The sequence below is a fragment of the Melanostigma gelatinosum genome (assembly GCF_949748355.1).
Source record: "Melanostigma gelatinosum genome assembly, chromosome: 11".
NCBI lineage: Eukaryota > Metazoa > Chordata > Actinopteri > Perciformes > Zoarcidae > Melanostigma > Melanostigma gelatinosum.
Genome location: NC_136644.1, coordinates 18,204,161 through 18,230,135, shown reverse-complemented (window position 1 = coordinate 18,230,135; position 25,975 = coordinate 18,204,161). Strand labels below are relative to the sequence as shown.

Genomic DNA, 25,975 nt, shown 5'->3' with positions numbered 1-25,975 from the left:
ATATGATTCTTGTATAGGTATGTTTAACCAGATACACACCTTACTTTTATTATTTGTACACATGGAACAAACCCCTAAATATATGTTATCTTCTTCTCACGTGGGAACCAAGGTTGTTGGGTATTACCGCAGAAAATAACACTGTTGCCAATTCTTGCGTTTATATTAAATTGCACCTCTCCTGTGTCGGCCAAACAAGTTTAAGCTCGTCTTGCCCCCCCCCCCCCCCCTCTATTTCTGCAATACTTTGTATTCATGATGATTTAACCGATCACACCACAGCGCGTGTGTCAGCCTCACCGCTTCATTCCCTTTTCTTCTTCTTCATCTTCTTCATCTTCTTCCCCTGCCGTCTGCCCATTTGTTGTGAGCCGCGTATAAATCTCTCTCTCAGGAGAGTGTCAATCGGTGCGGTGTCAATCAGAGTGTCGGCTTCCCTTTCATCTCTCCTTCCTCCCAATGACTGAAGAGAGGAGGAGGAGGGAGCACAGCTACATTACCAACACACACATACACACACTGGTTACATTACACTGTGGAAGCAGTGTGGGAGCAGTGGGAAGTCGGTCCACACGAGCGAGGTTTTTTTTTCCTCCTCTCTACCTTCTTTTCTGATTGTTTTATGACTTTTTGCTTTTGTCCCTCCTGCGTCGAGGATGTATTTTGAAGCATGAAAGCGGCGTACTGCGTTGCTTGTTGTCTTGTCTAGGTGTTACAACTGTGTTTGTTCCAGTTGCACATCCATCAGTTTACCTTTTCATCCCCAGACGGTGTTTTGGTTTTGTTAGCCTACTTTTTTTTGCTTTTTGTTCTCCCCTACTTTCAAGGACCACGCAGCTTCTTCACTGGACCACGGAGGAAATATTATTTCTCACTTTTTTAACGTTGAGTCTATTTTTTTTTTTACTGGACCATATCCGTCGTCGGTTGTGTGTGTGTGTGTGTGTGTGGACTGAAACACGAGTGATGATATTCTAACACGTGGTTTGTCTTCCTTTTTTACCCCCCTTCATGACATTGAGGCGCGCACTGGAGAGCCTTTTACATCTTAAGTTTAGCATATCAAGTTCTTCTGGGTCTGAGCTTTCAGCCCTTTTTACGTTCAAACAGTCGTGTTGAAAAAGAAAAGGACGCCGACACGAGCCCCCGCTCCTCCTGTTGCGTCGGTAGAAACACACCGGCAGCGTGTTCGCACGCCGCTTCCAGTGACTCGACGCTCCGGTCAAAGAGGGAGACGTTTGCGCACTCGGTTTCGGGGGGATTTTAGTGGGAGTTTTTCTCCCCCTCTGTAGTTTAGGACAGTGCTGGCGCGCGCGCGCGCGAGCGAGCGTGTGTGTGTGTTGTCTTTGGGTTTTCCTCAGTGAAACAAACAGAGTAAAAACAAATACAAAAAAAAAGAAAATGCCACAGTTATCAGGCGGCGGTGGAGACCCGGAGCTGTGTGCTACGGACGAAATGATCGCGTTCAAAGACGAAGGAGACCCGCACAAGGAGCAGATCTTCGCCGAGCTCAGCCACTCGAGGAGGAGGGAGACCTGGCGGACATCAAGTCATCTCTGGTCAACGAGTCGGAGAGCAGCCCCAACAGCAACATCCATCACGTGAGTAATGCTGCGTGTTGTGACTGATGTGGTGAATGAAGAAGGTGCAGAGAGGAGAAGCATGCCTGCATCAGGCCAGTAAACAAAGTTGTTTTGTGGTTTTAATCATTTAAAGACCTGGTTTCCGTTCAGCTCTTGGCCCCTTTTCTTTTTTAATTTGTTACTCAGGGCTTACCTCAATTGATTTGACAGCTTTGAAAGATTGGGTGAGCTTTAAGAGCAAATAGGCCTAAAATGAATTTCCTCCTGTGAGACCCTGCTCAGTTTCATAACGTCTTCAGCATTTGTATCATCAAGATTTGTCTTAGAATAGAAAAAAAAAGCACAAGCTGAGTTCAGGTGCATTTATAGCCTTAACTGAACTTTGACCTTTAAATTGTACTGCAGTCTACTGACTCAGGTGTACCAGCTCCACCTCCAGAAACCTCTACATGTTACATCCTAAGCACCCAGTGAACTTGTTCTTTTGTAAACATTATCAGTGTAAATGCACACGTGAACATCTGTGGCAGTTATAGTTCATTAGTGTGTCGTAAGATATGGAAACCCCCCAAAAAATAATTATATTACATCATTTAAGATGTAGGAATTGGGGCCTTGTGTGCTGCCAGTGACAAGTAGGCTAACAGCTGTATTTGCAGGGGTTCAGGTTGACCTTCAGCAGCTGGTAACAGCAGACACATTGGCTTAAATCCTATTGATAAACGAGATGATTCATCTATTTCATCCACTTCTTTTGTGACCAAGATGTGAATCTTTTTCTGACATCATCATGGTATTTGATAATTGTCGTGTTCGTTTAATACCCCCAATTATATATTTATTTTTGCATGCTTTTGGGGTCGGGGAAAAATATTGAACACATGTACTGCATTAGATCTGGTCCACCCTCACCGATCAGATTAAAAGCAGGCATTAAGAGTAAAATCAAAAGAAATGTATTATGTATGTAAATGCAAATTTAATCTCAATTAAAGAATTATAAATGATGAATTTTGAATGTTTCCAAAAATGTTACCTTTTAATTCTGTGCTCGCAAGATGCCATTTTATAAGTTCACATAAAGACGCAGCGTGGTCATGAAACATCACAGTTTGAATTCATTTCGTTTACTACCCGTGCACCGACCTCAGGATGCAGGCTGCAGCTTCCCATCACACAGTTTTTGTTATTAACCGCAGTGTTAATACAATTTTGGGCACATCCTAAACGAGACTGTACACATCCACCACCAAAATGTCCTAGAGACACACGAGACAGAGGCTGAATGTTAATTAGGAATCCAGTGAAGCTCCCCTCGCTCAGCTTGAAGCCATCCGGAGGGGTCTGAACTCCAAAAAAGAGGTCCTCTTCCCAATTCTCAATTGCAAAGAGAAAGGAAATGGCAGTGCGAAAAGCCGGGGATTTCTATTTCTGTAAAGCCAAAAACTGTCTCCACCATTTTCTCTTTTCATGGGGATGATTTTATTTCACTTTGCACAGAGAGGCTTTTTTATTTCCAACATAAATACACATAAACTGAGAGATGAAACTGAGAGTGGGCCTATGGTATTGAAAACAAGTTCATTTGTATTGCTCCTTAATGACATGAAGCTTAATTAAGTGGTTCTTTTGAAGCTTTGATGCAGGCTGCTCCATCACCTCTCTTATAGATGGTTTTGTATGTGTGTGTGTGTGCGTGTGCGTGTGCAAGCTTGTTCTGCTTTGGTGACAAGCAAAAGGGACGGCATTTGTCCCAGCAGTGTTTGTGGGTGTCTGACCGAATGAGCATGTTTGTGTGTGTAACTGCATTTCAAGGCGTCTTAATTGATTCACCATCATTTACATTTTTTATTCTTTTTCTTTTTCTTTTCACAGGCAGCTAGACAGTCCCAAATACCGCACGATTCATATCATGAAAAACACAGAGACCATTTGGAGGATGGTAAGTGACGCCGCCTTCAGCGAGAGCTCGTTATATCAGCATGCTCTATCGGACAACCGGCACGACGTTTAGCTGCAGCGAAGCCTCCGAATTTCAGAAGGATTCGTTGCAGCTCGAGAAGTTGAGGTTTTTAAGAGAGAACGGTGGGGAAAAAGTGCAACCTCGTTTTCCCCACACAGAAGTGATCAGTCACACTCTTGCACTGTTGATCCTCCTCTTATCAGAGCCCCTGTTTTTTTTTTGCTGCACTCAGACAGATAATCTCAGATACAAGTCTGGTCAGGACACACTGTACCTGTTACCTCGTAGATGAGGGTGCCTGCAGACTTGGAAGCAGGAACGAATATGCCCGTTTCAGATGTGTTCATTTTCAGAAGGATTAAAAATCCTACAAAGGAAGAAAAAAAAGAAAGAAAAAAATCACATTTCTGTCTCTTGTGTTCCTTTATCACCACAACAAACTATTCCAGCTCTCTGGTCGCACGGTTGCATGCAACATGTTGCTGCCGCCCGAGGCTCTTTGCTCTCTGGGTATTTGTATTCTGACCCGGCGACTGCATGTCGTCATTCGGGCTTCGAGGAGGAGTGTGTCTCCTCTTTGTTCCCCTTTTGCTCCTGAATAGGATCCCCCTCAGACCAAACACTGGCTTTCTTCACAACAAGATCCATGTTGCCATCAGGCTGTATACCACAAACACCCCCCCCCCCCCCCCCCCCCCCAGGCCTTATTACTCTGCGCGCAGTAGAGCGGCGAGTGGCGCTGCATTGAGGCCTCTTGAATAAAGCTCCCTACTCTCAGGTCAAAGGCACAGTGGAACTGTCGGGGCGTCTCCTGTTTTGACACAGTCTGTATGTTCTTCTAATTGGTGCTAATTGGCACAGAGGGGGCTCCATTGTTCTTCTGTATAATACGACCCCCTCCTCTCCAAGACGGGAAGAAAGGGCACGAACAAAAGGCCCAGGCGAAACGGGGCGCGGGGTTAAAGCGATCGACAGTGATATCATTACGGCTTCAGAAGAGGCAGGGAGACTTTGTGCTCAGCGGTTTATCATTAATAACCGTCTGTTTTATTGACCGAAGCGAATTTAGAATTTACCATTCGTAAGATTTGTTTATCTGAGCTCCAGTGTGGTGAGAAACACAAAGAGTTTTGATGTTGATACATTTAAAAGAATGGCATCATAGGATGTTTTTGCATGTTTTTGCAAACATGAGCAGTAAATTGACACTCCTTTTTTTTTCTAATCAGGAAAACTCCACGACTGTACAGTAAAGGGCATCCGTACCAGGGCTACCCGGGCTACATCATGATGAGCAACATGAACGACTCCTACATGGGACAATGGCTCCCTCTCGCCGCCCATGCCCAGAACGGTCAGTACCAACTCGCTCTTCTTGTGTGTGTAACAATGTCAAAAACGTGCTTTTGCTTGAGGCTAACAAAACGTAAACTAGCAATTTGGCTGAAGGGCACAAAGGTATCCCACCTTTCCCAATTTTTGCGTGGCAAGGATTCATAGAAAAAACTCTTGAATCAGTGTTATTTGGCAGTATAATTGAGGCAAGACATTTATTTTCTTTGGTGGGTTCAGGGCTATGTTTTTTTTGTTGACGTAGTTGTTGACGTCGCACTGAAAGTGCTCTTCTGAAGCAACACATTTGGTCGTTAACACACTCTTGTGGGGTCAAATGCAACAACAAACATGGAGGATGATGATAGACCTGCATAGATTTGACTTCCTGTTGCACCTGCTCAGGTTAAAACGGATGTTCAGGCGCTGTTTGGGATATCACTTGTAAAGTATCACGTGACTGGGGATGAAAGAAACACACTCTACAGACTCACACAGACTCTAATACGCGGTCTCACTTTTAACACATCTGAATTATGATCCCTTGTTGTCCATATTGATGAACTCAAAAAATTAAATCAAATTCCATTGAAGAATCACAGAAAAAGATATTGTACTACTTAATCAAATCAGCACTTAAATAAAAGATATGGTATTGCAGAATGTGCACCTATTTCTGGCTCTAATTGTCAATGTCCCTAAAAAAATAAGACATTGTTAACATTGGCTTTCCAGCAATCGCTTATATTTCATTTTGTGGTTTGGAATGTTCCTCAGACAAAATAAGCAATTTTGAGATAACGGTGATAACTTGTTATGTGTCCTTGTTTATAAATGTTAGATACCAAACATTCGTGAAAGAAGAATCAGATACGGCTGATAAGAATAGAATCCTTATAGTCACAGCCCTACATGAGGCTAAGAAAAGGTCATCAGCTAATATACGGCTGTTTTCATGGCCTCTTTTTAAAATATTAAAAATGAAAATAGCGGTTTATAAATAGCTACAAAATCTCTTGGGTCAAAAACGCATGCAGCACAATATATTACCAAATAAAGATTTAATATGAACCAATCAGTGGCTTTGAATTCACTATCATACCAGAAGAACATTTAGTTTGGAATACAACAATTCAATGAGAAAAAACATCCTCCACCTGACCAACAACTTTGACCTGAAAATATGAATTGTGGATTAAAAGTAGTGAAAGAATTGCTGAATAAAAGTTTTTCAGCTAAGATCACATCTCTCGACTGATAATAACAAACTTAAACCTCACAATACAACGTTGGTACTGTTTGTGTTGCTGCGGAGCATCTTTGTACAATATTTACATCCTTGACAACCCTATGTGACCCTTGGATGCTGATGCCTGTCACACTTTCCAGAAGATTAAGAGATGGGATATACAGTATTTCTCCTCTTGTTAAAACCTTAAGTGCTGCCTGTCTACATGACCGAGTAAGCCCTCTAATTAGCCCAGCATGACCGAGGAGGCCCGAAGGCGACGTCATGTCCCTGCACTGGAGTTCATAGTAGAGTCCAGGGGCGGCGTGTGTTGTTGCAGATATGGCCCCTGTAATGGTATCAATTTCAGGCCAGCTGGCAGGTCTCTCACTGGCGGCTTCCTGTGTCTGTCCCGTTTGCAAATTTCTCCTCTCAAGACAGACATAGAGCGCATGGGGCACATCAGCAGCTGTCCACTCTAATCCGGTTTTGTCCAAAGTCTCTGTATCGCACTTGGGGAAGACAGCCAGCCTGCGGTTTTTGTTCCTTTCACACAGGAAACGCTCGCACACAACGTTCTGGGTTTTGTTTGTGCTTTTTTTTATTTTTGCAGCTCGTACGCGTTAGTTTCATCAGCGCAAAGTTGGGAAACGTGAGCTCTTGTTGTAAGAGTCGGCTCTCGGAGGCAGATGTGATTGTTGGGGGGCAGACGCCACATGCTGTGTGTAAAGGAACTTCATTCACACGCAACTCTATCGCGGGATGGTGTTAAAATTGCATCGCTTCTCTCTCTGCCAAAGTCGGAGAGGGTGAAAGTACGTGACATTGTCGCGTAAACGTGATTACCTCACGATTTGCGCCTCTTCATGTTGACAAATAGAGCGCTTTGTGACATGTGGGGTGCGATGCTTTTCACATTCTCCGTTTATGGCTTGTTTTCTGGTCAAATCTTTATCGGTTGTTCCATCGTACGCAGAGGGGTCTGCGTGGAGACCAGCTGACTGTGTGAGAGGAAATGACCCCTCACTGCAGATGAATTAGGCCAGGCAGTTAGACAGTGTACTCACTGCCAAAACGTTTCAAGCCCCGCTTTCATTTCATTTGCCATGGCTGCTTTTACATTTCATTTTCACCCAATTCCCCCCTCACCCTGTCTTCAATAAAACGGTAGTCATTTCATATACGTTTCTCTCACTTATCCAATAAAAAGAGCCGAGGCTTTGGTGGAGGAATCACGGAACACGAGTCTTCTGGCTTTCTCACTGATGTCAGCTCGCTGCCGGCCACCGCAGCCACAGTATCTGCAGGCCTGGGATCAGTTTTCACCGAGATCAAAGGCACATTCTCCCTTTCATTCTCTTCCATCCCCAGCCCTGCCGCCCCCTCCCCCCACAATCCCAGTAGTTTTTTCGATTGATTTCCATTGACCATGACATTCCTGCACATGCCGTCCAGTCATGATGGAGCTGCTGGGAGTAGCTGATTGTCAGCAGATTTTAGGGCTTCCAGCTTGATAGGTTGCCTCCACCCACAAGAGCCTGAGACTCTGGTGTCAAGACGCCTAATGGTGTTCAGTTGCGCATTCGCGTTGACCACTTCAAAGAGTCAGCGGTGTGTTACGGATACCCTCGTGTTTACGTAATCCTAGAGCTCTTTTAGGATGTGGAGTCTGCAGGGTATCCTGAGCACAAAGTCTCGTGATTTCATCACGTGAGCTAAATCTTTTCCTTGAAGGAGCAAAAAAAGGGCCATTGTGTGTTTAGTGAGCATGGTGCTTGGGACTAGTGCCTCAAGTAGCTTTATGTATACATGCGCACAAAAATAAATGACGTGAAAGGTATATTCTAGTGTCTTAGTGATATATTACGACACCTTAGGGCATTTGGACTGATGGCAAAGTGACAGGACAGACCGTGCACTGAGACGGCAAAGACTTGTTTCTGATTGTGCTGGTATGTATGTATACATTTCACTGATTGCTGTACGGCTGTAGAAATACACGTATTTATTTCTGTTCTCGTCAGAATTGAGATTTAATCATTATACTTTAGGACTCTTTCTGTCCCCTCAGCTCACTGCAAACAGCAATGTGTCCTGTCCCAGGTCCCCGACACAGATACATGAACATGCTTATAGCCAGTTAAAAACCCAGTAAAGCATATGTATCTTCAAGAAACCAAATTTCTCCAGAATAAATCTGGCCGTGTTAACTTTTAGCCTCTTACACCCTGATTAAAGAACCAGGTTTGCTTGTTTGAATTGTGTTGTTTTCTCTCTGTTCTCTGTGTCTTTGTGCTTGTTTATTTTAACAAATGAACATTTTTAACACTTTTACGATGTTGGTCAGAATTATCACAAGAGCCGATAACGGTATTGAGGATAACGGTTGCTCAGTATAACTCCTCAGAGCGTTTAGGGTGCCATCGCTTCAGTATTGATGTGTGGAAGAAGAGAGGTTCGGTGCGTTGACGGGCTTTTGTCTTCTCCTTCAAATAAGCGAGCGAGGATGTGAACATGACAGCTTCTAAATAAAGATCAACATGCTCGTGATGGACGGTGCATATTTTTAAATAACCTGAAACCTATTGTCATATTCTGCTTGTCACAGAAATGTCTACCTTTTGGTTAAAATCACAAGAAAGACCTGTTTTACATGCTCATCTGTGGGGTTTAAAGGAACCGCACAACCTCTTAGCTCGCGACATCTTACCGGAACGAGATAAAGACACAACTGCCTCTTCATGGCTCTGAAATGTTGACAGTGCAGCGATATAGCACAAGGTATTTCACCTGACTGTGTTGGAACAGTCTCATGGTCTTGAGCAACAGCTCGAGGAGAGGAACGGATAGAATCGTGAGTTTTTTAAGCCTAGTTTTGCTTGCTATGGTGGTGGTGGGGGGGGGGGGGCAGTTAAGAGAGCTCCATCTCCTTTTTTTTCCCCTTTGGACCCTCCATTGCAGATCCTCATGGCGAGGAGGGGGTTCGTGGAGGGGGTGGAGAGCTGTACTTCCCTTTGATGTAGTGAGAACGTGACGGATGTGCTAGCCAGTGTCTCGCAGCGTGGAATCACTAACCCAGGCTTACCTAACGGGATTTGGTGGGACCGCTCTGGTGTCCCTCAGTGCCATGTGTGTCGTGAGCTCATGCCCCCAGCACTACCGTGGAAGATCCCTGTTAAAGAGAACACTACATTTACCAGCAGCCTTCCATGTCCACACATAATGTTCTAGATGGCAGCTTATGGCAACCTTGTGTATTTTTTTCCCCCAAGTCTCACTATAGGGTGGACATGCTGTGTGAAGTTTAGCAGAGCTGAACGCAGCATTTGTTGTCTTTAGCTGGACTCCATACGATCATCCCACTGCCATGAGCATTTTCTACGAGTCGTCTTTAGTGCGGCACTAAACGTTTTTTATACGTTTGTCTTAAGTCTAAAAATAAATGGAGATTATATCGCTCTCAAAACACAGAAGTATAATTGCCTCATGTCATGCTGTACACCAAATCAGTACCAATCAAAGAGTCACGTTGACATTGATGTCATCTGCTGTGCAGCTCTATCAAACAGCGAAATATATGTGTGTGTGTGTGTGTGTGTGTGTGTGTGTGTGTGTGTGTGTGCGCGTGTGTGGACATGAAGGACAGCGGCAGGGACTTCACACAGAAGAAACACTCGGCATCTCAGAGTCTTTGTCGTGCCGCTGGCGCTGAGTCGTGGTGTTTCATGAACAGCACCATCAACGCCGAGGTCTCCTCTCGTCCTGCGCTGTATGGTGATGCTGGCTGACACATTTACTCCACATGCACGCTGCTAATGACGCCATGTGGTTGCAATCACCTTATCGGTGGGTTTCAATCTCGTGAAATGGAGCTCGGCAGAGTGTGATCGTGTGACAGGACTAAGAGACACGCGCTGTTTGTTTAAGAGAGCCACAAACACGAGGCCATGCTGATTGATTGGAGCATGAAAGAGATAGTTCGACTTCTATATGTTTATACTCTTAAAACCTCCTGAAGTATTATCGGATTTATTTTAACACATTAAAACCAATGTTAAGGAGGCAGGTTAAGAATTGACATGAGAATAAAAATGAGCGATGAAGAAGAAGTTAAAATCATTGGGTGTTGGAAATGCTGCGAATTTGTGTTTTCCTATGTGTGTGTGAGAAAAAGCAATCGGGGGTTGTCATGGTTGTGAGCATGACGTGCAGACGCACACTTCGCCCCAGCCGCTGTTTATTTTGGGCATGCGTTGCTGCTCAAAGCGAAGCGCTCACAGATGATGACACTTTCTTCGCTCCCCGTCCTCCCACTGAGTTGGATGAAGCTCAACCAATCGAGCGGCGCCGCCCCGGAGCCAGCCAGTCAGGCTTTACGTGGACGGAGCCCACAACACCTGCTCGGAGGACTTCACTCCTCACCAGCGGGCCTCCCACTGATCTCCAGGGGTCAGTGCAGGGCCTCGCCAAGGTTGTCCCCTTATGCCCAAACCTGGGTGTGCACTTCCTGTTAAGGGTGGATCACACCAGCAGACTAGAGGGCGGCGTGCGGAGCGCTTTTGACATTTTGTTGTGCAACCTGACGTAACTGTGGGTGATGTTATGACTATGCTTAGTTAAATGGAACAGTGCGTAAAGTGGTCGTCACTTGGCAAAATGTTTTGTTGTTTGCCATCTGACAAAACGCCCCCCCCCCCACAGGGCACGTGTTTCACTGACCGGTTGGATCAGTCTTTAAGCTACGATTGAAGCTCGTCAGTGGTCCCTCAAAGCGGATCACAGTGCCTCGCTGTTCCCCGACACAGTCGTGAAATGAGTAAAAACATGAATCGTTTTATTGACTTCATCCTGACAGCTCGTAGGTCTCTACATAGAGGCGAGCAGTGTTCCGGCTAGTAAACTGCCGCGATGGGGAATAATAGGACCACAGGAGTGAAACATGGGTGCTAATACAGCCGGCTGTGTCCAGACTTCAGAGAAGCTCAAAAACAGCCCTCACTTTGTCCAGCGAAGAAACAGAGCGATGATCAATAGCTGCTCTGTGTTCTATGAAGTTGGTCAGTCTCTGGCGCCGCTCTTTTCCCCTCCCTCCTCGTCTTTGCTGTTTCATATTTTTCAGAAGCTCGTTATTTCTTTTTCTGCTGTGGGTGTGAGTGTTAAAGAGACTCACATGGAATGTGCATCTGACAGCACTAAAATATTAATGGTCCCCAGTGTAGGAGGTTGGTATATAGGGCCTACATAGTGGCAGTACAAAGGGTGCCTTCTCGCCACCAGGCTTCATTAACGGAGCTGTTAAAATGAATGGATGTCTATAGCTTTCTTCATGCCGCCTTTTTTTTTTGTGTGTGTGCGCTAAACATCATCAGATCACTTTCTCTTTGTGTAACAAATGCATGGCGTGGTGTAAGCGCTCCACTACGCTGTTGAGCTTTCTGCAAAGAGGAGGGCTTTGCTATCCGCTCGTTTTGTGTGGTCTCGGCCATAAAAAAACAAAACAGTTCTTTGACGGTGAAAAAAGCCTGTCTTTAATTTCTGGGAAACCCATAAAGGTTTGTCGCTCCTTTCATACTGGCTGCGGAATTGAAAACAAATGCTACATTTGCCCCTCCTCTCCTTTGAACCGGCCAATTATGGAGTTGTGAAAATGAAAATCAGTCTGTAGATCTCTTTACCCCCCCCCCACCCCTTCTTTTTCTCCCTCTCTCTCACACGCTTTCTTCCTCAGTCACTTTCTTTTTTCCCCCGCCTCCCTCCCCCCCCTTGTTTTTGAAGAAACCAAGGGGGGATCACTGATGTCAAAGTCAAAACCAAGAGCATTAAGAAAACTGGCGAAATGCAATACAGCTGCAATCCGACATGATGCTAGAAAATAGGGCTGAGGAGCAGAAAGCCTCTCCCGTATTCCCAGGGCGCGCAACTGCTCCCGGCCTTGGCTTTGATCTCTTCAAAGCCTCCTGCCTCCTACTAGATGGAGAGTCTTGGCTGCCGCTCGTGAGCGCTGGAGAGAGGCAGGGAGGGAGGTGTGGGGGGGGGGGGGGGGGGGGGATAGGAGAGCCGTCGTCTTTTCCTTTCCAGGGCTAAAATCAATCACGGTGCCGAGGCAATTATGTGTAATTCAACCCCAGCCAGATTAGTGACTCCTGTTACCTGAGCGACCAGGAGCTCTGTAATCTGTGAGACACACCGGCCTCACCGGCCAAAAAAAGGAGTAGCCAGGAACAGGCAGAGGGCCCTTGAGGGAGATGGGGGGGATCGAGAGGGGGGGGGGGGGGGGGGGGGCTGAAAAGCAGGCTGCCATGCTGCCGTCCAGCAGAGCAGAAAATCAGAGTACAATGGAGTGATTACACTTGCAGATGTCCGCGTTTGTGACGAGGTGGATGTAGAGGACGGAGAAGAACGATGAGCACCCACAGGCCGTGGAGCTTGATAGTTAGCGTGCTAACTAGCCAGGTCTCTTTTGTGTTGAAACATGTGCGTGATGTCCCCCCAACTGCTGCGCTTCCAGTCCTCCCCCCCACCATCCGCCACACCCCCACCCCCCCCCCCCTCCAGTGCCATATCTCTATCCCTCATGCCCTCTGAAATGCAAGCTTGGCTGAGGCTCCTGCCCCAGGTGCCCAATTTACTATGGCTGGAGAAAAACTCAGTGGCCCCGAGTCACAGAGGAAAACAGCAGAGCTGAATGTTGCTCTTTCCCTGCTGCTGCAGTTCGTCTGATCTGCGCAACTGTTTCAGTGTCTTAACACACAGCAGTGTAACAATTTACACCCTTCTGTTTTTTTTTTACGTGGCTTACTGAGATTTATCCCAATTATGTTTGCTCCTAGTTTAGGCAAATCTAGAAGGTGGTAGGAGTTTGATGCTCATGACTAATACCGCCTCGCGTACGTTATGAGATTATTTATTTGTACGACTTTTTTTTTTTAAGCCCGTGATATTTTCATGTGGGGTTAAAAACCATTAATTGGAGCTTTGGTAGAGGGCAGAGGATAAAGTGCAGCTTCTCATTATCGGTATTTGATTGGAAATATGTAATGGCCGCGGCTGTTATTCAGTCTGTAAGCGCTGATGTCACAGGGACGAGAACAAGGCTTTGTTTTTTTCCCCTCTCAGCAGTCACTTGATGCCGGATGATGAAACCCACAAAGATATCCAGCAAGAATGTGTTTGTTCATCTGATGAGCTCGTCGAGCGCTCCGTGTTTCTTTTGATCATCGGACTACTCGGCTGCTGATTGAAGGCACTTATTTCCCTCACGGGACGTACACATTGAATAAATTAGATATGCCGTCCCGTAATAGAACGTAGATGATCAGGACCTTGATGTCTGCCATAGTTTTAACTAGGCAGCCTGACAGGCAAGTGGAGCTGCCTCTAAAACTATAAAGGTCACGCTGAATGGATTATGTGGCATCAATGGGAGCCACCGTCCAGCGCAGCGGGAGACCCTTAAATCCACGAGCAGCCATAACCCCTCAGCTCAGGGGCCAGGTGACGCTTTTCATGTCCTCCAATGGAGAGACATCACAGAGGCATCCTCCACTTTGAGCTGCCCGTCATCAAACAAGGCATCAAAACATCAAATCAATCCACCCCCACTGTATCTGTCTTTTGAAATGATAGATGGGGGGAAGTGAAAGTGCCCACTGCTCCCCCACCAACTAAAATCGACATCGCTACTGAAGCAGTGATAAAGGGAAAAGGTTGTGCTAGCCATTTATTCGAAAAGTTCAACAGTGGTTATCTGACCTGGGGGTCACAAATCCACACAGGGCCAGTTTTACATGGGTTTACTTTATGAAAGGGTGAAAACAGGTTATTAGAGTCTCTGGGATTACCACTCGAGGATTACGAGAGCCAACCCTACCATGTATATGTGTTGGTTATTCAAGCTGTACTTAAATCCTGCTGCCTGTGATCGCAAAGATGTGTGTGAAGATGATTGAACACAACTCGACTTTATATTCTTATAAGGGGACACAGTAAAGGAACGACTAATTTGATGATTTCACATGTTGACTGTGGATTTGAGCCCTGATTACATAAAACTAAATATCCTACTTTTTCCTTGTTACAGGAAAAATACATGAAAGACATATATTTATGGTTGCCAGGTATTGCCGCCTAGTTTTTGTATTTTCTAAAAAGATACTGTTTAATATATTAGATATTGGGATTTTCTATTAATCCGATTTTCCAATCAGTCAGAAAATATTCATTAATAATCATTTTCCAGATCCAAAAGTTATGTGTTATCCTTGCTTGTTTTATCTGACCAGTTGTTCAAAACCCCAGAGACATTAAGCTCCGGTCCTTCAATCTAACATCGCTGTCTTAATAGTCAAATGAGATTGAATTAAAACGCATGAGCAGTCCTCAATGAATAAGTCGAGCTAAGAGCTGAATTACAACCAGGGTGTGTTCATTGTGTGGCTTCTGTTTCTGTAGCATCAGGTGCACGAGTGTGCCCTGTAATGTTGCCGTAACCATATGCCCTGGGCCTCAGGAGCCCCCTTTGTGCTCCAGAAAATCACTATTACCATTTGTTTAGAGGTATCAAGGGATAAGCAGACGTTGTCCGTTGCCATGTTGTACACGGTGATTGTTTTGTTTGTATTAAAGCCCCCCAAAAAACCCTGCCGCAGAGCTAATTGACGGGGCCGAGTTTTCATGTGACCGTTGAGATCCTGGGAGAGGTTCTTGAAGTGCTCGCTGCTTCTCTGGGGATGGAGAAAAGCCATTTGTTCAGAAGGGGGATCAGATCTGAATAGCTTTGTGCTTTTCATTCAGATCTTAACGGGGGCGTGTGCGCCTGGCTAGAAAAGAAACCCTAAAATGTGTGGTTTCATTAATGGCTAATTCCAGGCTGAAAGGCAGTTGTTGGTAGTCTTTACCAGTTAAGCCCTTAAAACGTGGAATCACACCCAAAGGTAATGTGAATGAGCCGAAAGGCTCGCAAAGTGTTTCACAACCATGAAAGTGACTGAGCTCTGTGGCAGGAGCTACCTCCTTATAACCAGGATCCAACTATGGCTGTCGTTAACCGAGACGATGTTCTACCTACACTTCAATTAATCCTAAATGAAATCTGCACATTATGCCTCGATTAACTGAATCGGCCTGGTAGCCTAATGGATTAAACACAAAATGCTTTTTGCAGCATATTAATTCAATCATTTTCAACCTAATAATTTTATACTTCAATGATAATAACAGACCAGTCGACACACCTGCCCATATTCATATGATGACCAGTGGATGTAGTTTTATTATGATCAAAATAATCAGACTATTTATTGGACCAAACTTATTGACACATGACAATTGTTGCATTGTTCACACTCAAAGCCTGCTAAGAAGTGTCAGGGTATTTTTGAATATCCGCCACACCCACCTGACCCGTTAAGAGATCGCCCAACCCGCAACAAATATGCATTGATCAACCAATCCCAAACCGCAACCCCCCGACCTTCTGCCTTATAGCAGCACACTGAGGACTGTGGTTCTCTCTGAGGCGCTACTCGAAGGTCCTCCTGGGGGGAACGAGCTACAGCTGCCACAGCTGGAGCGAGCGAGGGCTCTCTCTCTCTCTCTCTCTCTCTCTCTCTCTCTCTCTCTCTCTCTCTCTCTCTCCCCGCCCACAGTAGTGGGAAGATCTACCCTGAGTATTTGTTCAAAGTATGTTATTCTTTATTGTTAAATAGCAGCAAAGCAAGTAGCCTAAAACTTGAAGAAAGACATGAACTCTCTCCCTCTCACACACAGCAAAGATAGTCGCTCCCGCCCCGAAAATAATGGATTATGAATGAATGAATAGACTTACTTATGAAAGTGATACCAGTGATTGTCCAACCAATGAAAATGAAGTCAGACCAGAGCATATCGACCACCTGACCAGAGGGTGTCAGCGCTATTTGTAAGATAATGAAAAGCACAGCTTTATGGGTGCTTGTCTAATGATGTAAAAAAGGGTGATTTTGGAAGTGAAGCGAGGCAGAACGGGTAGAGGTTTAAGCACAGTCGTTCGGATGAAGAGAGCATCGATCATGTGACTACGGGGTCAAACGTTCAGTCCCAGGCCTGGACACAGGTGTCATGACTCCTGAGGCGACAGGGCTTCAAAGCATTACATCATCTACATGTTTAACCCTGTCACAAGAGGTTCGTCTTCTGTTTACAAAATTCTGGCATTTCCTGCGCATTTGACTTTTTGTTCCATTAAGTCGTCAGTGGCACGGCCTCACTAACTCATCCAACGTCTTCATTCTTCCTATTCTTGCTCGCTGTGTGTGCATCTGTCTGAGTGGAATACAGAAGGAAAACTAGGTCAGTCCTCTCCGCAGCTCAGGCAGAGGCAGCTCTCATTCAAAACACCTTCCTATCCACATTTTCCGAGCGCGTGCCCATCGAAAACCTTCCCCAGAAAAACATTAGCCTGCTGCCGTCTGCCCTCGTCCAGCTCTCCCTGCCTAGCTTGCGATGCTAATATCTACCCCTTGTCCTTTCCGGAGATGTAATGTGCAATGTTGCATGGGAGCTAGCTGGGGCTTAGAGAGAAGAGGTACTGTCTCTCGCTCTCGTCTCCACAGGTAGAGACACACAAAGACCCCCACCAGACTCTATTTTCCCCCCTCAACGCTGAGCTCCCAAATCCAAACTGACAGCCATTCATGCCCAGAATACCTGGGCGAAAGCTGGGGGGGGGACACTATCTAGGTGTAGCAGGCAAATCCGCTCTTGTTCGTCGGATCTATGAAGCTCCGGCATAAGGCAACTCATCAGCACTTTCCCCCCCCCCCCATTCTGCACTGCGTTTTCCTCTCCCTCTTTCTCTGCGTCTCTGGTATTGTGCCGAGGCTAAGGTTCTAGCTTGCTCGCCACACAAAGTTAGCTTGTGCTGCGATTTTATTTGTGTACATCTCTCAGGGCCTTTTCGGGTGTTGTTGTTGAATGTGGATGCTGGCACCGGCGCGCTGCCTGGCATGAATGTAGCTACTCAGCAGACCAGAGCTGGCTTCTAATGATAAATCATGCAGTGTGTTAATGCAGCAGCAGGGTTGCTATAAATAGCCGCTGGAGAGGGATGACGATTGATTCGGGAAGAAAAATAAAGCGCGCTCCAAATATTTTCAGCTTGTGGTCAGCTTTTAACGGCTGAGTTCAAATATAGGGCCCCGAGATTTACATTTTGCCTGGTTTAAAGCACACAGCTGATCAAGTAAGCGGCGCCGTGACGCAACTGAAGGCTTTGCGACTCCAATTGTGACACGGTTAGACACATTGACAGTGTCCAGATATGCCAGGTATACCAGGTACAGGTCTTTTTTGTGCCACCGGTGCTGAGCTATTGTTTTGGCGTCATCTAAGGTCAGTCAACCTGTCACAATAGATCCAAAGCAAGTGATGGAGCTGCAGAAAGCAGCCATGTTCTTTGTGGGGGTATAGACGCCTAGTGGGTGCTCGAGTGTGTGTGTGTGTGTGTGCGGTGTGCCTTTTGTGTATTTGTTCGCTCGCAGGCCTGCTGACAGTGGCACTTCAGCAGAATGTTTGCCCTTTCCTCAGTCCTTTGATGTGACCAGGTCCCGCTGCGATAATGAGCCCTGTGCCCCGCCGCAAGGTGAACATCCTGCAGTTCGCCCAGGGCTCTGACAGAGCAGCGGCCCAACCCCCACCACTCCTCCACCGTACACACACACACACACGCGCACACATATGCACATGCACACACAGCGGAGGAGCAGACCACCACTCACATTTCCAAGATGTAGATATATTAAAATATGGAATATGTATGCAAAATTACAAAGAAATAATCTGTAACAATTAAAGCAAAAACCTCCATTTTTTTGGTCTTTGTTACAATTCACATTAAAACCTGAGTGTTTCAAGCAGTGGCACTACATTAGACCACATACAAGCTGCAACATGATTTCACCACAGTTCTATAGAGCTAATGACTACACTCTTACCCGACCCTACACTGCAGCTTCCAGCCTTCACCATCTTTTTTTAAAAGCCTGAACTCTTGAAGAACAAACCCGATGTCATAGTGATTTGCTGTTCCTACATACTGTAACTTGCTGTATCTTAACAGCGAAGAAAAATAGCAACGGGATCATTCCTAATGTTCTGTTGCTCTTCTCCTCATTTTTTTAATAGCTCCGCGACATATAGAAATTAAGAGTTGAACACTTTAAAAAGCGGATGAAGTCTTTTCATCTGGGGCAGGCATATTTCACACAAATTATCTCCTTTGCACATCCAGCGTGAGAGCTATAGGGTGATTGGTTCGCCTGGAGCACACGCTCTTCATGCCAACTGAAGGATGATGGGTAATCCACCTCGTCCTATTCAGTTGTGCATGGCGGCGGCGGAGGGAAAGGAGACAGTCAGCTGTTAATAGCGGCTTTGTGTTCACATGTAACATGTGTGAGTTAAATTCATTAAGCGTGTGGTTGTTGCCGTCTCTGATCTCTTCCCCGTGTACCATGACCGTATTTTACAGCATGTCTATGTGCCCTCTTTCAGTCGAATTCTGCGTGGATTCCACGTTAACACCGTGGCATGTGTCGGTCACGTGTGGTTAATGTGAAGTGTTTGACATGTGGCTTGCGCGGGTGTGTCGGTGTTCTTTAGAGGACAGCGTGACAAGTTTCCTCGCATGGTAAATTTGCGCCGCAAGTTAGCTACTAAAACCATAGCGCTGCACATGTGGTACATGCCTGTTTTTGTCATCTACCAAACACCATCCTACTTCTACTTTGTGATTTATGATTTATAATGATTTATACCTTTAATTCCCATTTTTGCCAACTGGCCTTGCAGTTCAGTGTCGCAGCGCGTCGGTTCAACTTTTGGACTCGGGAGTAGCACGCGAGGTTTCTGGTTGAACTAAAAGAAGAGGAGAGGTTGGGAGGGTGGTGGTGGGAGGGGGGGGGGGTTATCACAGATGTAAATGTCTCTCCAGGGTAGGATTTTCCTGTTATTCGTAGCCTCCTCCGCTCCTGTCCCCGTGGTTGGCTTCGCTTATTCGTCTCATTACCCCGGGCGCGTGGCGCTCCTTCGCTTGCTGGCGGCCCAGCTTTCTTCTCCATTAATTGGGTTTCGTTACATTAAGCCCCCCTGGCCGAGGGGGCCATCCTGCCAATAAAACATTCCATTTTTAGCACTCCACTTGAAGCTGGTGGGGTTCAACCCGCTCTGTGAATGGTAATTGGTTATTTATTTAAGCTTCCTCAGGTTGGTCTCCACTGATTTTGGTAAAAGGGGGGGAGAGGAGGAGGGAGCTACAATGATCACATTGTCAGTGGATACAGTGGCCAAAGACTGTATTTAAACAGCCAGTGGTGGGTGTGCTCTCTCCCAGTGATTCACAGTTATTTTAAACCATTCCCTCAGGTGATGGCAATCATCATTTTATTGGAAATTTTACAGCCAACTCTTGATGAAAACTGGTTGTAATCAAAGGATGATGTATCGCCTCGTCTAGGGCTGGGCGATATGGCCTAAAAATAAAATCTCCGATTTTTTTACAAAAAATCCGATTCACGATTTAAATCGATTTTTTCCCCCACAAATTTTTGCAGATGACAGAAGCTGTTGAAAACAATTTTTTATTTTATTTTGTGATGATTTTCCCTCGTAGGTTGATAAAAATAAAGTGCAAACAAAACCTGAACATTGTAGAAAGGTGCCTGTAGTATACAAAAAGTATTTGGTCACTCTTTTGTTTGCCTGAATCATTTAAATATAAAATTAAATTAAAGATAACATTAAATGGCATTAAATAGTAGCCTTCCATTGTAAACAACTGTGCAAATGTAACTTTTGACAGTAAGCTTTTCTAACTGAATACACTGATACAAACACAGCATGAAATAAAATGTATGTGACCCTTTACCATTCACATTTTCAAAAGTCCAACATCTGATCTAACATCAACATAACATATTTTGCACAGTAAATAAGTGCATGTAAACAAAAGCAAGTGCATTCACAACATAACCAACAGTATTAAACAGTAGTGCATGTTTTTTCTAAATATTTTTTGCCAGGAAGACAGCGTCGCTTGTGCTCCCGCGGTCCTGCTCCCTCCTCAGGGTGCTACACTTCTCCCACTCGGCGGCATGCCTCTGTTTGAGGCTGTTTGTTCTGTGTCAGATGACACGAACCCGAACTATTTCCAGACCACCGAAGACACATTCTTCCCTCTCTTAAGAACGAGAGCTTCACTGCTGGCCGCCATTGTTTTCGTTTGTAAACAATGCGCGCGCACTCAACTACGGGAACCCAACGGGGGGGGAAGGGTAGGGGCGATTTTCTCGATTTTCAATAAAACACATCGCCTTAAAGCACACATTCGAATTAATCGATTAAATCGATTTATCGCCCAGCCCTAGCCTCGTCTTTTGATTCTTTCCTCTCTTCACTTCCTGTGCGGACAATCCTGTGAGTAGGTGAGGTTGCGTTTTTGGGGTGAGACGGGCGTCTTAGTGGAAAGATTTAGCAGCATGGGAATCCACAGCCAGCACTTGAGCTGCCATCTTCCCAGCTGTTTGTGAAACAACCTCATATGGTTTCCACACACTTGATTGTAGCTGCAGGCGTGAAAAGTCCTCATTGCATATAAATTACAGAAGTGGGAAGTGATTATTATAACATTCCCGCTTTCCCTTTTTTCCACTCTTCTCTGCAGAAGTGGTATAATTGAGTGCAGGACAAAAGCCGTGCTGTGCGAGGAGAGGGAGGGAGAGAGATGCTAAAAAGGCAATATAGCACATACCACATAGACACAAATGTACAAACACGCGCACGCTCGTACTCCAAACCATGGCAGGATGCTGGTGGAGTCTGATGGAATACAAGTTCAGAGAAACAGGCGTGCCATCAGAAAAATCCTCCCCCTGAAAAAACAATAAAGGAACAAAAAACCAAACGTCCCATATCCCTTACCCCCGCCCCCATTTTCAGACTGCACGCCAAGTCACTGGCTCCCCGTACTGAAACACACTGGAGTGTCTCCTCCATGGAGGGCTTCCTGCCAGCTCCAGTTCCGCACAATGAATTTCTCTTAAAACCACATCTGAGGGGTTCTTTAGAAGGGCCGGCCAAGCCTGGATATGAAATTCCAAATGGAACGTTTTCTTCTCAATCCTCACCGCCTCTCCTCTTTCACTCTCCCTGAAAAAAATATGAATAGAACGATCCTAAGCCTATTATTTCTCCTATACAATAAAAAGGGACCTCCAATATGGCCGCCCTCTATCGCAGCATCGCTGCTGCTGCTGCTCAGGGCATTTAGAGTCGGGATGGGGGATGAGAGGGGGTTCAATTGCAGCAACGTGCCGTGACACTCACGGTTGGGGTCACTTGAGTGTCTCCAACTACTTCCTCCAGGAAATTGGTAAAAGGGTGTCCGGCTTTTTCTGGGTAAACTTGCCAAGAGCTGCAAAGTGGGTGCAGCAAGCCAACAAGCCTTCACCTGGAGGGACTGAGATGGTGGCTCCATGACGACTGTTGGCACCGTAACTTAACAGTCAAAACGTGTGACTATTTGGCTTAACCCCGATACATTCTTCCACCATCATACGAACGTTTAGAGAGAGAGAGATGTAAAGATGTAAGAAGCTTAAATAACAATGGGAAGAGCAATGCATCTGAGAGTAAACCATGGTGAGTTGTGGCATGCAGTTTATGTAAATGTGAACCCCAAAGAGCCATAAACTGTGTATTGGTCACAGAGGCCTGCAGGTTTTTCTCTGGTGGATTTTTGCCATTATGGAGGCAGTTTATTAAGCGGTTGAGAAAAATGTGATATGACAGCTGTAACTGGGAGAAGCACAAAAGAGGGCTTCTCTTCCACGGAGGAAGACTATAGCTCTCTTAGATGCTAAGCAGTCTATCACCTTTTTTATTTTTTTCTGCGGTATCGTAGTTTATGTGTGTGTGTGTGTGTGTGTGTGAACAAGTATGAGAGACTAACTTTTGTTTCTGAAATGCTTTTTCTGTATTTTCCATCCGCTACAAGTCGGAGAAGACTTCCAGCTAAGATGATAATCCCTCAGGTTCTTATCTCATTCCCACAGGATAACAAATGGGAGTGGACAGGCGTAAAATAATATGGGCGAGAATGCTATCACATAGCCCCTGGTGTAGGCCTGTCCCAGCCAACCCCCTTTAGGGTTAGCATCCCTTACTAATAAGCCTCTGTAGGATGAGGTCTGACACTCCCACAGTCGCAGATTATCCCGTCACCTTTGACTCTTGTTGACCTGGGGTCAAAGAACCACACTCTCCTGAGCTAATGTGAAACGCCTCTGCATTATGTCTGAGTTAGCTTTCAGGCGTGGCCTTATTTGTGGGCAGTGCGTCGCCATCTCAAACGCTACAATGTGGACCGTGCTTAGATGTCGGCACATGAAGGTTCTTATCGAGAGAGCAACTGGGAAAGAAATTGGCCCTGGGAGATGAGATTCCCACCCTGATAACAGGAATCGGATGCAGATGATGTGTCATGTGGTTGAGGATACTGAGATATTTCTCGGTACACACATACTGCCCTCTGTGTTCCCAGTTAGGACGTTCCCAGAAGGTGGGGAGAGGGAGAGGCGGCTCTTAAGTTGAGGCCGGTGCCAGTCAGCGAGAGGTTCAGGAGAAACGCAGACATTCCAGCCACCCTTGTGTCCAAGGAGTTTTCTGCATACGTATGTGTGTGTGTGTGTGTGTGTGTGTGTGTGTGTGTGTGGTGGGAGTGGGCGAGGAGGGGCACCACTCACCACTTGGAACTGCAGGAATGTCACCTTGGCCGACAACCCCGCTAGGACAACGACGCAACAGCTTATAAAGAACAGTCCCGTGATCGTCTCTCCAGAAATCTAAGCGCGTGCTAAATTTAGACGAGTATGTACAACAACATTGTTTATCAGATGACCGTTCCTTCGAGAGCAATCTGATCAAAATCTCACGAAGCGCTTTCGTTCGAAGCTCATGGGATCGCTCTGGTGTGAGACGTGAACTCATGTCTCTCCGATGAGCCACGTAACCTGCGGAGGTGATATTTTGACTGCAGCTCTGCTCTGGGCTCAGATTGTGAATAGTAGATTTTGCATGGCTAAGCATTGCCATGTGTTCATTGCAGCTGAAGCATGTAAGCGCGATTGGCTGTGTGTGGGGGGGGGGGCTGGGGCTTGGGATTTTTTTGGGGCCGGGCTCTGTCTATTTTAGTTGTCAGGAGGCAGGTCTCCCTGAGTCCCCTGCATTAAGAACCACTGCAGACATCTGTCTCACTCGCACTCTCTGTCCGCAGCCAACCCCCTCCCCCTCCATCCCTCATCTCTCCTTCCCCCGGCTCTTGCTCTGTAATGAACTCCCCTTATTCACCAGCTAATGACTGCCTTTGATCTCCCGCCTAAGACCTCTGCTCTAGCTCTACCCTGCGAATCGTTCTTTTCTCTCCCCTCCCTTTGCTCTACCACTCGCTCACTCCTATTCGCTGCAGCTCTTGTTTCTCTCTTTGATTTGTTTTTGCCTCCTTCCTTCTGGGGGAACGGGGGTTTTTCGGTCATGCTGACCGAGGCTATGCAAAGTTTTGAGGTGCTGTTGCTAAAATCGAAAGAAATATTTTTTCGTTACCTCTTTGGCCATACTATTAAGCTTCACCCACATCTACATGGAGGCAGACCACCCGCCCACTGTATGTGCCGTACCAGTCGCCAGATCATGTGGTGGGGAACAGGGCCAAATAGCGCATGTATAATTTCATCTCTTTTTATATTGTTTTGTGTCTTTTTCTTTCTCCACAGTCCAACAAAGTCCCCGTGGTGCAGCCGTCCCATGCAGTCCACCCGCTCACCCCGCTGATCACGTACAGTGACGAGCACTTCGCCCCGGGTCCTCACCCCCAGGACCTCAACAACAAACAAGGTAGAGACCGAGCCAACCGATCCCAACATGACACAGCCTGTACAACATGATCCATGTTTCCAAATTATTCTGGACGTTCTTTTCATCCTTTTGCTGACAAAAACTTCTCTCTTTCCATTTCTCATTTGAACTACTTCAGTAAGAAAAAGGACTGTTAATTAAAGATGCACGGATCCAACTTTTTTCCCCCCGGAGACTGATTGTGATACCTCAGCCCGTACCAGTTGGATACCAGTGATGTCTCTTCACTAAATTTCAAATCTGTGTACTTAAACGTGTGGAACTCATTTTTATCTATGATAACATGAGGCCAGGGACTGCTGTCCGACCAAAAACGTAATTGATATTCATTCAGTCATACCAGGCTGCCAACTGTCAATGGAAACACTGAAGAAGAATCTGTGTTTTATGTAACGGGTCACATCATGGCCGATACCTGATCCGCTTACGCGTGCGTATCAGTGTCTGTGCCGGTTCGATCCACATGTTGATTCATATTTAGTGTCTGTGAGAACAACAGTAACAACTTCATTTGATTGGCTATTAAAAGTGGCAATGTTTTATTGATAGTATAATGGGCTGTATTGCCTATTACTCCCCATCAGGGCTTTAATGGAGAAGTTTGACAGAACCAACTTTATCCATTTGCATTGTTACATCTGATCAGAACTGGCATTCAGAAGTCTTGTCACCCTCAGAGAAACAGCGTTACTACAGCTTGATTTTCAGTTTGATTTACAGATTCAGAAATAAATGGGATTTTATTTTAAACAATTGCAGTCATTTTTTTCCCTTTTTTTTTTTTAAATACGCCTTTGTGTCAACCCTGTCAGGAATCAATAGAGACAAACAAACCAAAAATGTGTCACAGAAAAAAAATCAAAGTCATCCATCAGCTCCTAACATGGACTTATTTGAAGCATCCTGTGGGACGGCCCCGCTGCCCTCTCCCTCTGCTCTCGCCGCCTCTCGGTAACAACATCAAGCTGCAGCTCTTGACAGCCGCAGAGGAGCTCCTCGGCAGTTTGGACGAGCTCCTCAGCCCTGCGCAGCTGGAGACGTTGGCAGCTTCTCACGAATGCGAAAAAAGACGTGTGCCCTGCCACAGTTTTTGTCCCGCACTTTTTTTCTTTCCCCGTGTCTTTCTTCTCCTGCGGCTGCCAGTTGAAAAGGAGGAGAGGGGATCAGACGGGATGTAGGCGACGATGAAGATGACGAGGAGGCTGGGAGGTTCTGAGGGACCGGCTATAAATAACAAAGTAGAACTGAGCACTAGAGTACACAGCGGAGTGAGATGAAGGGACAGACGTATAAAGAAACTGGGCTCCACACATGCCAGAGGAATCATGCCTCAGACGCGTTTGTGTTGAATACTTTTCTAAAGGAAGCAGGAAAGAATTGTGTTGACACGGAATTGAGCAATAAATACTCTGAACGCACATTGCTTGCGTTTGATTTCAGAGATTTGTTGTCATGTAGTACAATTTATGAAGTAATGTAGTCCGTTTTGCAGTTTGTGTTGGTCTTGCCAGTCCATCGAGATCCACAACGATTCTGATAAACGCTGAAGAGCGGAAAAAGACCCCTGAAGGTCTATATTTGATCTTTACTCCCTCACACTGACAGAAATCCATGTCCAAGCGATCCAGTTTGCAGCAGAATTTGCTGCAAATGATTTCCCGAGGCATATTCATGTGTGTGTACCACTCGAGCTAAGCTGAAGATGCTTAAAAGGAAATCTCTCTTATTCTCTTTCTTGCTGTCCCTCTCTCTCTCTCTCTCTCTCTCTCTCTCTCTCTCTCTCTCTCTCTCTCTTTCTTGCTCTCTCATATCGACCGATTGCTGCTCTGCCTTCCTTAGTGGGCTCAGACTTTGATCTGCTCGTTAATTATGAAAAACAATCATGGATTTTCTCATCATGAGTTCTAATATGCAAAGGGCCGC

At 45.8% G+C, this 25,975-nt stretch overlaps 1 protein-coding gene across 1 annotated transcript in view; it reads left to right on the top strand.

The window, feature by feature from the left end:
* The first annotated feature begins 545 nt into the window (after positions 1 to 545).
* lef1 (lymphoid enhancer-binding factor 1) overlaps positions 546 to 25,975 on the top strand; it is a 41,788-nt gene continuing 16,358 nt past the window's right edge. The window contains 7 exon segments of the mRNA XM_079278850.1: positions 546 to 1,516; positions 1,519 to 1,601; positions 3,459 to 3,525; positions 4,776 to 4,787; positions 4,790 to 4,863; positions 4,865 to 4,900; positions 23,911 to 24,031. Of these exon segments, the coding sequence (XP_079134976.1) occupies positions 1,402 to 1,516; positions 1,519 to 1,601; positions 3,459 to 3,525; positions 4,776 to 4,787; positions 4,790 to 4,863; positions 4,865 to 4,900; positions 23,911 to 24,031 (508 nt within the window). The 5' untranslated portion in view covers positions 546 to 1,401.